General features: G+C 45.8%; 1 protein-coding gene across 2 annotated transcripts in view; it reads right to left on the reverse strand.

Moving 5' to 3' along the window:
- Nucleotides 1–14,918, reverse strand: part of LOC146772280 (uncharacterized) — a 62,162-nt gene that overhangs the window by 5,427 nt on the left and 41,817 nt on the right. For both annotated transcript variants that reach the window (XM_085639966.1, XM_085639967.1), the window contains exons 5-8: nt 12,440–12,726; nt 6,312–6,420; nt 5,145–5,489; nt 3,987–4,315 (exon numbers count right to left, since the gene is read on the reverse strand). In XM_085639966.1, coding sequence (XP_085496092.1) covers nt 3,987–4,315; nt 5,145–5,489; nt 6,312–6,420; nt 12,440–12,726 — 1,070 coding nt within the window. The remainder of the gene's footprint in view (nt 1–3,986; nt 4,316–5,144; nt 5,490–6,311; nt 6,421–12,439; nt 12,727–14,918) is intronic.

Consider the following 14,918-nt stretch of genomic DNA (forward strand, 5'->3'; position numbering starts at 1 on the left):
AACGAAGTGACTGGCCCAGATTGGACTTGCGAAGCTTGCACTACTTTCAGGGGTGCCAGGCGTCAACAAAGCGAATCTAAAGAAAAGCTCCAGACAGGTGATCAAAGTGATGCTTATCTTCTAAAAGCGCAATCTACAAATTCAGTTTCGACCAAATTCCCAATTTTGTTAACAAAAAGAAACAGCAAAATAAGAGGCCTTTTAAGGAACGCCGAAGCTGTGAGGTCTCTGGAAAGCTAGCAGGAAGGATATGATGAAAGTGCAGAAGGAATAAAATCTACTCAAAATCTACTTAGGAAGGGGAGTAACTTGTTCTGCTAATGAATGCTTTTTCACTGATTCACCATTTAAAAAAGATTTGGTACCATACCTTTGATGAACACCCACTCTAACATACAAATCCAAACTGTACGAGGGTGGCCATACCGCATGTGGTGTACGGACGCCAATAATTTAAACTTTCAACCTCAAGCAAATGAGTTCTGATCCATTCTGGAAGTTTACGTTTGGTAAATCATAATAAGAGTGCAATATGATTCATCACAAAAAGATTCACAAGAAGCGGACTGTCCATTCTGAGCTTGTCAGCCGAAGAAAATGTACACACTACTGGTCATTATTGAATCAAACCTGTGGATTCCTTCCATTTTAGAGGTGAGGACTATGAGAAAACAACGGCGATTGTATAATCTGACCTATGTACAATTCAGATGTCCTCCATGTAATACAGAAGGGTTCACCTTTATGATGTCCCTGACCTGTCAGAAGACAGTCGGAGGATTGACGCTCACTGAGTTTCCTGGTTGATGGGACTGCATTCAAGACGGGGATGCCAAAGGTTCAGAATGTGGGCCGATCAAGAATGCAGGCCTCCTAATCAGTGAGATCAGAACTGCAGCAATGTGAATAAGAGGAAACTTTCTATCCCAGCCAGCCCGAGGAGGGCTCAACAGCCAGCTTAAAGAGGAACTCGATAAGCCACCTGTGTGGCTGTGTTCATGTCCTATTAATACCTTCATTCATGCTCAGTCAGCATCAGTGCCTGCATCTGCCATGGGAAACATGTCTGTGGAGCTGGAAACAGATGCTGGGGGATCAAGAATCAAATCCAGAGCTTGTGGCAATGGGTACAGTGCTGAAGGGTCCCAGATGTATCTAGGATGAGACCACGGCAATGGTGCTGAAGGTGCCACAAAAACTGAAAAAGAGGAGGCACTCTCAAGGTATGTACAAAAAATATTAATTGATATCTCCTCAAAGTAATTAAAGCCCCAGGGATGACGCGCTAAGCCAGCACCAGTATATAGTCGCCATTAAGTGTTTATAGTTAGGTCTGCGTTTCCACAGGAAGAGCTTTCTTTTTGATTTGCAGATAACTTTGGTACCATTTGACAAATCTTCATAAAACGTGTGTATATATATATATATATATATATGTATATATCCAGCCACCTGAGCTTTTTCCTGGAAAATTTCAGGGTGGTCCGTCAACAAGGGGCAGAGAAAACAAGCATTGGCTTAGCCAATAGGTCTTAGTGTTAAGCCATGCAGCACATTGTCCCGGGTGTTCTAGATTCATTCACCTCCTGAGGGTCTTCACTACAGTGGCAGCAATAAATCTGGGCAAGCTGGCCCCGGACAAACAAGCAGAGCCAGAGCATGTATGTCACGATTTCAGATCACTGCTGGCTGAAAGGAAGCACGCATGCGCACTTCAGAACTAGAGTGTGGAGATGGGGATAAACAAAGCCACGTATGTTATGTTACAGGAATTTATTGAGCGCTCCTATTACCGCAGGTGTCTTGGGACTAACTTCAGCATCAGCATCATTGCAGAGGACCCATAGTTATTAAAAATCCAGTTTTAGTTCTTTCCTAAAGGACATCAAAGTGGGCTACGTTTTTATGTGAGGGAGGTTGTTCCAGAGCTTGGTTATCCCAGTAATAAAACTTATACCACCCCAATTCCTCCAGTGCTCTCCATGCCACTTGATTCAATCTAGCCTGGCTGATGAGGGATGAAACCCCAAAACCGGTACTAGGAAGCTTGTTTTCTACACCAGGGAGAACCTATTGTGGCAGTCCGGGCTGGACTGTTCCCAGGGGGACCAGGGTCAAGACTGATTTGCAATTGGAATGGCATGGGTGCAAAAAAACGATGGATTTATGCCCAGATCTCTGTACTGGGGTGAATGTTTGACATTGTTCAACATTCTGTCCATCAATTGTTCTTTTGTGCACTTATCTCCTCTGTGGCTTTGATTGAGGCTATTTCTGTGCTATGCCCGGATCGAAACCAAAGTGCTTTGTGTCAAGTAGCTGTTTATCTTGTATGTACTCGGCCTGCTGAGTCTTCACAACTTTTTCCGTAATTTTAGCTGGAAGAGGGACTCGAGATATTAGACGGTAGCTGTTAGGATAAACTGGATTGAGACTGGGATTTTCATCATCATCAAAAGGGAGTATGGAGGCTCTTTACCATTAATAAGGAAAACTCCTGTGCTAAACATGGTCCCTAACAGGTCGGGCACTTTTTTGGTGCAGATGGAGGGCAGGGATCTCACCAGACTTTGCGCTGTTAACCATTTTGGCTATCTGATCCTAAGTGACGGGAGGAATTCAGTAAAAGGCAACTGGCTGGAGCTAGCCTGATTGATATCCACCAAACCCTCGAGACGTTAGAGGACTCGAGTTCCGAGTAGATTTTCTTGACTTTATCCCTAAAATTGTGTGCCAGTGTTTTACAGAAGGTTTGAGAATGATTCCTTATTTTACTGCCTGATAGGGAAGAAAGCTTAGAGACAATTTGAAAAAAAGCTCTTTTTGACGAGTCTATTTTTTGTGTAAAAAAGTTGCACTTTTCCTTAAACAGTAAATTTTTGTATTTGGACAGAGCAAGTTTGAATGCATTTTTGTCATGCGAGTCGTATTGTAAGCGCCACCTTGCTTTTCTAAACTAAGAGCCTCCAAGAACCAGGGTGCAGAGGGTTTATTCCTATTTTAGATAATGTTTTTTGAGGCGGCGTTAAGTCAGTCTGAATATTGTTGGGAGGCTTGTTCCATTTCAGTTGAGTAAACAGGTTGCGTCTGTGTTAAATCTTGAGTGAGAAGAGTAATTGCCTATTTTCTTCCATGGCTGAAACGGAGTGGGGTGATACGGGTCTGGGCTTGGAAGAGGTCTGTGTGACGTGCTCTGTGCCAGTGACATTCAAGGTGGACTTTGAAAAGTAAATTAAAGGCCGGATGATTTGAGGTTGAACCTAGTAGTGATGGGACTCCGCTAACTGGTAAATAATGGACGTTGTTAACCTCTTCAGCGCTGCGCGGTGCTGAAAGTTCTGAGCGCGGGCGGGGCCATGACGGAACGGTTCCGTCATAAGCACAGCCCAACCGACGTGCATGACGGAACCGTTCCGTCATCGGCGTCGAAGAGGTTAAAAATGGCAGTGGAATCTGATAACAACCTTTGATAATCACAATGGGAAAGCTTTCCAGGCGAAGCATTATTAGCAAAACCAGGAGCTATGAAAATCCCCGTGTTGTCTGTAGGCACCATTATCAATGCCCACTTCTCATCGCTAAGCATAGATATGTTGCTCATTTCTCAATCATGCAAGAGGAGTGTGGGTAGGAACTGGAATGCACGCTGGTTGGAAGGCGCCCATGGCAAAAGTGAACATAAAGAGCCAGGCTGGAGAAGTCAGAGTTATTTGCAGAAAGCATAGTGACTAAAGCACCATGCTGATCAACACTCTCCAGTATCCCTCCTGTCTGCACAGCAATGAAACAAGACTGAGCTGAGAGAGGAGGTAAATTTGACTCCGAGGCTTCTGATACCATATGTGTAACCTCATTCTATGGACAGTGTTGAACCAAGGGAGGATGCGACACACGTGGAACTTAAGGGGCTGGACCCTATGCATGTGATGTCCCACTTACATCTGCAAATATTCTTAATATGAAAACAATAACTTTATACCACATACCATCTGAGACCTTCTGCGGAAGCGACGACTCTGGCTTCACAGGAGTTGCTCCGGTCGGGTTTTTCAGCTTTTTGACCTTGGCTGGAGGCCTTTGCTTTGGAGGGGAACGTTTAATGCTGACCGGCACCTCCTTCGCCACAGGCACCTCAGGCTCAGTCTGAGTGCCTATGGTTGTCCTTGCCATTCTTTTCTTCTTCGAGGCAGCAATGTCTCGAGCAAGCCTTTTCTTCACTGCTCCGATTTTACTTGCAAGAATTATAACTCTCACCGACTGATTTGCGAGCTCGTCAGCTGACCTCAAATATTTTTGCCATTCTGATACCTTTGACCTAAAATATTTATATAACACAAGAAAATAAAATGTTGGATTTTGCAGGTAAACATAAATTTACAGAACTATGTACACCCACCATTTGTTCAGTGAGCATTTAGAAACATTACATTATGAATGGTGCCTTCAAACAATAAAGTTATCTTAAAGGTTACTTCAGTATTCAGACTCCATTTTCTTATTTCCACTCCTTGACGCTGTACAGATGAACTGCTAAAACCAAAGCTGTGCCTCACTAACTTTAGCTCACGTATTCTGAACATCTTTATAACACCCCAAAAAATATCAGAGACAAGAGAGGAAAAAAAAAGTCCCTCCAAGTAGTAATCTCAAAATAAGATTATCAAAAATCTACTTGACGTGGATCTATGACAGAATGGCATAAGCCATAGTACAAATGTATCCTTTTATCAACCCATTCAAAATACGCTAATACTGAAAATACTCTGCCCTGTTCCTTGTGGTGGCCTCACTAAATCACCATTCAGATGTTCCTCACTCTACCGAGGGCCGTCAATTGCTGGCGTTTATTTGTGGAACCATTCGCTTTCAGAAAGCCCCCAAAGACTCAACGTTGTGCTCCTTTGTTAAATTTACCTGTCTGCCTTCCAGCCATGGCCACACAGTTGGCTAAGCATCCCAAAACACACACATGCAGCCCTCTAGAAGCACCATATAAGGTTTATACACCCTTTGTTTTCCATCATGCTCAGGTGAAAAGATGCCATTGTTTGAACATAGATTACCGACAAAAGATACCCTTTACTGAATAACTAGTGCATGTTACTGATCAGGGCAGAAGAAAAATTGATAAATATCATAGCAACCTGATGCCTACACGTGGATCATGCTTGGTAGACGTCCGCTTGGTGTTTGACGAAGTCCTTCTCGTTCGAGATTTGCGCTGACCGCGGCCTTGCTTCGTGCCAATCTGTGATGCCCCATCTTTGGGCTGAGAGTCTTCCTCATCGGAATCGTAGATCTCGGAGAGCAGCAGCAGCGCGCTGCGGGGCTCTGCCGCTTGGTCAGTGGGGCTTTGAGATTCGGAGATGGACTTGGGCTGCGCAGGAGGTTTCGAACTGGAAAGCTCACCCGTCTGCTTGACCTTGCTAAACTCTGCTAACTTCATTTGGTAGAATTCGTACGCTGGATGGTCTTTTTGATTCAAAAACCTACAAAACAGAAAAATCATCTCGCAGTTACACATTCTTCCATACATAATTGACCTGGAGAAAAATCCAAGTAACACAGCCATGCGAGCTAGGGTTGTCATCATATATTAAAACCGACATAGGGATGATGACATTATTTATGGCACAAAACAAGTTCGATACACCTCTGATAGAACCCATTTGTAAACCAGTCGTTTTTAAAGTGTGTGCTGCCCCCTACACAGCACCTTGGGGTTTGGCGACAAGGATTGGAGCTTTCAGAGTAACTGCAAATGTTTCAAAGACAAACCAATAGCACCGAGCTAATGTACACTGCAAAATGTCCTTTCAAAATATAAATCTAACAAATTTGCTTTTCTCCAAGATGATACCTCTAGTTTAAATCGAGATGTTTTGGTGTGCTCAGAATATTTAAAAATTGATCAAATAATTCACAGGAAATAGGCCGATGTTTTTGCAGCACCTCTGAGTGAATACTTCTAGTCAGTAACTGATCAAGGAACACACTTGTGATACAGGATATATATCCCGTATACAAAGAGAATCCCAAGGGAATCTCTAAGCTTTATTTCTGAAAAATGATACAGTTGGCGGAAAGACTGCTAAGGTCCATGGTGAAGCCTGCCATCGCAGAGCCAGCTCAGCGTCCTGACAGTAGCAGGAACATCTTCCACTGAGCGTGATGACTGTAGACTGCAGAATTTAGGAAGTCCAACTCACTTCTTTTGTGTGCCCTGAGACAGATATTGTTATCATGTCACCCCAGAGGAGATGAGGACTGAATGGGAACAAACTGGCTACAGAGGCGACAGGGCTACTTACCAGAATTGTGGATTGGCAGCTTCGGCTTTAGTAAATCGTTCCATTTCTGGTCCCATCCTAACAACAAACCGAGCCAATTTCTCTGCAGCATCCCTGGTTTTAGCATCAACTGCAAATGAACAAAAGAAACTACTTTTGAGCGTCTCAATATGTTAACAGCACCCAAGATTGAAGCTAGCAGCCGACGCAGGTAAAAAATGCCGGCTGATGCCGCGAGCTGAAAGAGCACAATGCAGGAAAATTGAGAGGCATGGCGAAATGTTGTGACAATGGCTCTGAGAGCCAACAATGTATAAAATTACAAACGCACAGCATTGCATGAGAACTAGATGAACATTAGCACTGCACTGCTAAAGAACAAACTTGTTCTCTTAGAACAGTCTGTACTCATGTTGCACTACTTATAAACTGTTCTGTACTCATAAAAGTTGTACAATCTCTGTACTACTACTGCACTGCACATGAAGTGTGTAACTACAGTCACTGGACTGATACTGCATAGATTATATACGGTTTACTGAAAGGTCCCCCAACACTATTATGGAAGGAGGCAGCGACTGCAGTGTTGGACTCCGCAAGCAGGTTTCAAGAGGCTCCTGATCAAACTAGACTGCAATAGATGGAAGCTTCAAGAGCACGCGGTCTGAACATTGCAAGTGGAGTGGTGCATGTAGGTTCTCTACGTGTCTCAATGATGAGCCCATAGCTGGACAAAACCCCAGAGGCACGCAACCTCTGGTAATGTCCATCTCAAAAGACATGATCACAGAGGAGGAGGAGGAGGAGAGATTGAATTGGGGAGTTCTGTTTAGGCCAGGACCTCAGGTTTAGCCCTGGTCCAACCATGGATGGAGAATGCTTCCTCCCAACTCAAGTTGCAGGATGGAGGAGCAAATGGCATACCTGTACAACAGCAGCTGTACAATGAGAATTACGAACAAATGTGAATCTACAGACGCAAGGACAGGAATTTCTTTAAAAGTGACTACCTATTACGGTAGATAAATGTGTTACTAATGGTTTATCAGCGAACTTCACCAGGAAACGCGAGCCATCTTCCCCTAGCACCCACTACAATGCCTACAGTTTTATATTTCGAACCCCAGACTAACTTCAAACAAAGTACCCAATGAAGTAGACCCCAGTGGAGCCAAAAGTCTCTCACGTGTAAAAGGCAATAAAAAGGTCACTATATTTTTGCTATTAGAACTCTATTTTCGAAACATGTAGCGCTGCACTATATTTACGTACTTTTTTTGTATTATTCTAGCTTTCACAATTTGGTAACAACCGGTTTTATCTTATTTTCTCTATTTAAACAGTGTATTTGAATTATTGTTCCCTCCTTTGTAAAGGCTGGATCCTTGGGTGTGCTGCAAGTGATCATGGAGCAGCATTCAATAACATCTAAATTAGCACATGTATCACAGGGTTGGGGCGTCCCTGCTGCCTGGTAACGGTGTTGTGGGACTCACAAAACCCAAGTGATTGGAGTCTGTTTACCGAACTCCACTCTGTGTTGTAGGCATGTCTGAAAGGTTGGAGACTCTAGGGAGGCTTGAGCGGATTGGTGCAGGTGGCTTCGCCCAACACATCTTTATTTCAGAATGTGTTATTTTCAGTAATTTAATGTGTATGGTTTACTATAGTCTTCCTTATGGTGAACTGTAGCCACTGATAATTCGGAGTACATAGCCTGGTGAGCTTCTATCACTCACTAAACAACTCCTAAGCCTGACATGTCTCTTCAATACACAGTCCCCATGCTTCTGCCCCTGAAAATGCACAGTCCGCTTGCATCTGTCCCTGAGAATGCACAGTCCACCAGCATCTATCCCTGAGAATGCACGGTCCACTGGCATCTGTCCCTGAGAATGCACACTCCGACGGCAACTGTTCCTGAGAATGCACAGTCCACCGGCATCTGTACCCGAGAATGCACAATCCACTGGCATCTGACACTGGGAATGCACAGTCTGCTTGCATCTATCCCCGAGAATGCACAGTCCGCTTGCATCTATCCCAGAGAATGCACAGTCCACAGGCATCTGTCCCTGAGTTTGCACAGTCTGTTTGTATCTGTCCCTAAAAATGCACAGTCCACCAGCATTATCCCTGAGAATGCACAATCCACCGGCATCTGTCCCTGACAATACACAATCCGCGTGCAACTGTCCCTGAAAATGCACAGTCCGCTTGTATCTATCCCTGAGAATGCACAGACCACATGCATCGGTCTTTGAGAGGGCACAGCCTGCATGCATCAGTCACTAAGAATGCACAGTCTGCAGGCATCTGTCCCTGAGAATACATAGTCCGCAAGCATCTGTCTTTGAGATTGCACATTTCCCATGCATCTGTCCCTGAGAATGCACAATCTGCAGGCATCTGTCCCTGAGAATGCGCAATCTGCATGCATCGGTCACTGAGAAGGCACAATCCACTGGCATCTGCCCCTGAATGCACAGTCCACCGGCATATGTCCCTGAGAATACACAATCCGCTTGCAACTGTCCCTGAAAATGCACAGTCCGCTTGCATCTATCCCTGAGAATGCACAGACCCCATGCATCGGTCTTTGAGAGTGCACAGCTCCCATGCGTCAGTCTCTAAGAATGCACAGTCCCTATGCATCTGTCCCTAAGAATGCACAGTCCGCATGCATCTGTCTTTGAGAGGGCACAGCCTGCATGCATCAGTCACTGAGAATGCACAGTCTGCAGGCATCTGTCCCTGAGAATGCACAGTCCGCAAGCATCGGTCACTGAGAATGCACAGTCTGCATGCATCGGTCACTGATAATGCACAGTCCACATGCATCTGTCCCTGAGAATGCACAACCTGCATGCATCTGTCTTTGAGAGTGCACAGTCCCCATGTGTCTCAACCCTTCAACAGTGCACACTCCCCAAGAGTTGGGCTCAAAACTAGAATTAAAAGGGGAGCTGTGGGATCAGTGCTGATGTTTATCGTCTAAACTCAGTGTTGTCTCAGTAACCGAACAGCAGAGGAGTCAAGAACAGCGTGTAAACCTCACTAGTGGACCATGAGCAATGCTGCGTGAGAGCTCGCCAAGCAATAATCATATCAGAAACACATCTGATGCTGGCAAAGTGAACCCTCATTTCAATACAAATTAATTCACAGATGTACAACACAGGCCTAGGAGGGCCGGATTCATGCCAGATTTTCTGTCTTTTCTAACCGACTATCCTAACTGTTCATACAATCACTGTAAAAGGAGCGCATGTATAAAGTCAGTGGTTATACCGACAATTAGGCATTGATTCCGCCCCCTTAGAGGTTCATTCAGCACCTCTTAATCAATTCACAGAATTCACCCAGACAGACACCATGCTGGCTAAAAACCCCTCCTGATCATGCAAGTACCAAAGAGAATTGTCATAAAAGACAGTAAGCTGTTAAAGGGTGTAGGAAGCTGTCTCTGTATATACTATACCAAAGTGAGGTACAGTGTGCACAGAGTCCAGTGGATCCCCAAAGGGTTGCAAAGGTACAAGTAGATAATACCATATTCTCTTTTTGTGGTAGTGTGGGCGAGCAGTAAGGCTTTATCAGAGGGTAGTGTTAAGCATTTATTGTACACATTCAGGCAATAAATGATTTCACACACTCAAAAGACTGAACTATGATCAATTTGTTTTGTATAAAAATATTTCTTAGTTGTATTTTATTTTAAGAACCAAGCCCAACTTGGTACAGCTAAGGATAATAGCACTTTTCAAGGATAATGCAGTTGAATACAGTTGACTTTGTTCCAGGTAGGTCAAATGTTCAGTAATAGTTGAAATTGCTGTGCAGTTACTTTGTAATTACTTTATGATAACTTTTTAGATTACTTTTCAGATTACTTTTCTTACTCAGCAAGACATTTCCTAGTTAAAAGAAAGGTAAGTAATTAAATTTGTCTTCAAAACACACTTCTTTTCATACAATTTTCAACTCCACACAGAGAACTTTTTCCCCAGGAAAACAGTCAATGAAGTCCTATGGGAGAAAACAAGTTTATTGTTTTAAAGGTGAGTAATTGGTCTTGGGAGTTGAGTTCCTGCGGTTGGAACACGGGTTCCCCCAGGGTCAAAGATGCACTCAAACAGCACCCTCAGCGGCACTAGGGTGGCCAGGTGCAGAGTGCTGAGGCCCAATGTTATCCAAAGGGGATAGGGTGCCTCCGGTTGGTGGTTGCTCACAGGCACACCACTTAGATGTGAAAGCAAAGCTCCTAGGGTTTAGCTCAGGGCCAAGGTGCACCCACAGCAGCACAGAGGCGGCTGGGTGCAGGGTGCTAGATTGGCGTCGGGTGCCCTGTTGGTTTCAGTGGGGATTCTCCAGTCATAAAAAAAACACTACAGGCTCAGGCACGGAGACTTTCTGGAGGCGACCACAGGTTGGAGAGGTAAGTTGGGATGTCTTGGGGATGCTGGGACACCGTTGGTTGGGCCACCTAAGGCCGTGGGACTTCTTGTACAGGGGTGTCTTTAGGCATCAGATTTCCTTACCAGTTCCGGTCACAGTCAGGTGGGCCCTCCAGATAGAGGCTGCAGGTGGCGGCTGGAAGATTGAGGTAGGTCGGGGATCACTGGATCCCAGGTCAGGATAACTGGGAAGCCCTCCTCATGGTGTTGGGCCACTCAAACTTGGGCTGTGGGCGTCGGGTGCAGAGTGGTGCAGACTCACGGATCCGGCTAGAACCAGACTCGAGCAGCCAGTCAGCCAGGACACTAGAGTTAGGTCGTTTTTCAGGGGGCATGTCTAAGATGCCCTCTGAGTGCATTTGCATTAATTCCCAAAATAGCATCAGTGTGCGTTTAATCTGCTGAGAAGTTTGATATCAATCTTCCCAGATTTCAGAAAAGCCATCATGGTGCTGTGGAGTTTGTAATAACAAACTCCCAGACCATATACTCTTTATGGCATTTACTGCACTTACAATGTCTACGAATTGGCTTAGACACTGTAGGGGTACAGAGCTCATGCACCTGTACCCTCACCACTGCTATAGTGCACCCAGCTAGAGGGGTGGTTAACCTATGCCCTAGGCAGTAGATTGTAGGCAGGGCATCAGGGAAACAGTGGGGGGCAACCATGCAAAAAGGAGCACTTTCCTACAAAGGGTTCATCCACAATATGTGTGCAAGGCAACTACTTTGAATGGGATTTCATCTGGTTAGGAGAAAAAAAAGACAGAAAGTACACCTTCCCTTTGTATGGAGACTGTGAGTGCGAATATAGATGCCTACGTAAATGTGGGAGAAGATGAGGCTGACCAGCAAGACTAAAGCACTGGTACACAGTAACGGCCTGGCTGGCTGACATTTGCATCCAGATGGAGATGGTTAGCACCTAGAGCAAAGGCCAACATTTCTGACAATATCTCTAGAATGTAAAAGGCTACAGACGTTCCAGAAAGTGGATATATATATATGCTATACTGTGTACCAGTGCTTTAGTCTTGCTGGTCAGCCTCCTCTTCTCCCACATTTACGTAGGCATCTATATTCGCACTCAGTCTCCATACAGAGGGAAGGCGTACTATATATATATATATATATATATATATATATGTAAATATATGCTCTCCACCTAAACTTGGGAACTACAAATAGTTCTCTGCTTCTTTTTTGCATAATTTATGCGTCACTCCATACCTGAAAGGGTATTATTTTGACTTACACTGGGTGCTCTCTTGTGTCTGAACAAAGCTAAACCTCTTTGAAGAGCTATAATGATAGCGAAACACGTGTCAGGGGTTGCTTTTATTAATTTCAGGTTGGCTTGGATGGTACTTTACCAATCCAAAGCTGCAATACTGTGCCTGGAGTGGTAAAATGCTTTAGTCATTTTACAGCTCTGCATGGATGGCACTGTGCTAATCCTATGCTTAAAAATATTGGTAGAAAAGCAGACATTTGAGGTGAGCAAATTTAGAGTGTCACTTGTGTTGTAGGGTGCTCCATACAGGAGTTGCTGTCCACTTAAACGTGGGAACTACCCATATTTCTATGTTCTTTTTTGCATAATTTATGTGTCGCCATGCCTGAAAGGCTATTGTGTGTGTGTTATATATATAGTCACATGCACTTTTGTTTAGGTGCAGGAATACTTACCTTTCAGGGTCTCGTCTTGAGAAATCTTTTTTAATGGCACTGCAGGAGCATCAGGAGTTACTTTCCTTTTGCGTAGAGGTGGAAGCATTGGGGGAGTGAAGCAGTCAGTTTGTTGGGTGGGGGCAGAGTCAGAGCTTTTCTCAACAGCCTGCGTGGATTCCCGTATTGTCTCTTTCGATTTTGAATCTTGCTGTTTAATTTGAGCAGAAGAGCCAAACGATTTCCGAAATTCAAATAACTTTTCTTTAAGAAATTCATAAGCTGCAGTCCGACCTGCTTTTAGGAACCTATGGAAAAAACACATGGAACATATTTAATAATATATAGCACTTCATTTGGACCTTATATTTCTGTGCTTAGAACAGACAATTATAATTAAATTGATAATACCAGAAAAAACATTGCCGGAACGTATCTAATTAAAGAGGTGGATAGAATGAAGAGGACAAGCAGTCGCATTTCCTGCAGACGTTCAAGCATGACAAACATCAATATGACGCCACATACCAACACCATATTGTATGTGCATTGAGCATCCTAGGTGTGCAAAAATGGGAAGTGCAAACATGGGAAATGCTCAACTGGGAGCAAACATAAGAAAAAGAACTCATAAGTCAAAATACTTTAAGGAAAACTGGATAGGTTGGAGGCTTGGTGTCTGGAGAGTCAGATGTAACCATGAAGGAGTAGGTAGGGGCGTGGCTAGCAACCAAACGAAATGGCCGCTGCCTAACAGAGCTCCGAGACCCCGTCTGGCATCTCTAAAAATCCAAGCACTAATCTGCATCTCCTGACTAGAGATTACCGGTGGCTTAGACATCGGACCGCACTCGGCAGCCAGCGGCGGTCCCAAACTGGGACGGAAGTGATTATCGGCAGCGCAGCACCGTATGCACGTGCTGCAGCCTTTGTGAGAGGGAGAGGCCGGGGCCTCGGGTGTGCGGGGCGCCTGTACTGAATGTGCCGGGCGTGGTGGGGACCCTCGGAGGTCTGACTTCAGCATCCGGAAGACTGCTTGGGGCGCTGACTGGAGTAGCGGCGCCCAGGACATCAATTACCAGCCTGGTCAAACTTTGACTGCCTCCTTCGCCCTGGACCCCCCTCCCCCCCCCCCCCCCCCCCCGGAGACGCTGTGACAGCCCACGGCACGCCCAGAGGTCCAGGGGGTGAGTGAGAACAGCCCGCGGGCGAGGCCCCCTCACCTTTGCAAGGAAGCGGCCGCTGTCGACAGACAGCCATTGGCGCAGCGGGCGCCCCGTGGGGTAGGTGGCACTAACTGCCACACCAGACGAAGCAGTAGAATCTGATCCGTGGTGAGGAGCAACGGTGGCTGCGGGGTGAGCGCGTATTTGCCCCCCGGGACGCCTGCAGTGGGCCCCACTGGTAATTCGTACCCAGCTTAAGTGGCAGTGCAGCACAGAGCCTGGCGATGAAACAGAGCCGACCATAGCCTTCCTAATTGGAGGTAGGAAACCCGAAAGGCCGCAGGGAGCGCAATATCCCATTGGCTGGCAGCAGTGAGTACTACCGTCTGATTATACCCTGATAGACCACCGCAGCGCCAGGAGTGACAATGGGGGACCCCGGACAACGCAATATTCCGCAAACTTAGTTAGAGAAGTATGCCTACACTAAAGATCAGCCAGACCCAGTAGAACATTCGGCGGAACACGCGGTGGACACACCCGCGGGAGGCAAACCAGAAGTCGCACTACAGGACATACTAACCACTTTAAATAAAGTGCATACAGATCTGGATGGGTAAATCGGTGCAGTATCCTCTGAACTCACCCTGCTCCACGCTGATTTCAAGAACATGAGCGCCAGAGTCAAGGAGATAGAGACCACCACCGTGACCATGTGCACCGAGACCAAAGAGCTCCAACGGAAAGTGCGCCTGCTGGAGACGGATACCAAGGTACTTACCAACAAACTTGATGACTACGAAGGCCGGTCTTGGCGCAACAATGTTCGCATTATTGGGGTGCCGGAGGGTGCAGAGGGGCGAGCAACTGACCTATTTGTGGAGAAACTCATTCAGCAACACCTGCAGCCCAAAGGACTCTCGAATTACTTCTCGGTGGAGAGAGCGCATCGAGTTCCTGGAGGCAGGCCGAGACCGGGGGCACCCACCAGACCGGTCCTGGCCCGCATCTTTAACTTTCGGGACCGAGACGTAATTTTACAAACTGCAAGGATTGCTCCGCCAGTTCGCTTTGCAGACAAAACTATAACTTTCTTTCCCGACTACACGCAAGCAGTCACAAAACAACGACACACGTTCCTGGAGGTCAAGAAAGAACTTAAAAGAGGGAGCTGAAGTTCTCCGTGCTCTTCCCAGCACGTCTGAGAGTTGAGGCGGACGGCAGTGTGTTGGTCTTCCTTGCACCAGAGGAGGCCTGGTACTGGCTGGAGGGGTGGCGCCGGGCAGGGAAACAAATGGTAGATCGCGCCGAATGCCCGCAATGACCGTGCAACC

The sequence above is a fragment of the Triturus cristatus genome, chromosome 12 (genome assembly GCF_964204655.1).
Source record: "Triturus cristatus chromosome 12, aTriCri1.1, whole genome shotgun sequence".
Classification (NCBI taxonomy): Eukaryota; Metazoa; Chordata; class Amphibia; order Caudata; family Salamandridae; genus Triturus; species Triturus cristatus.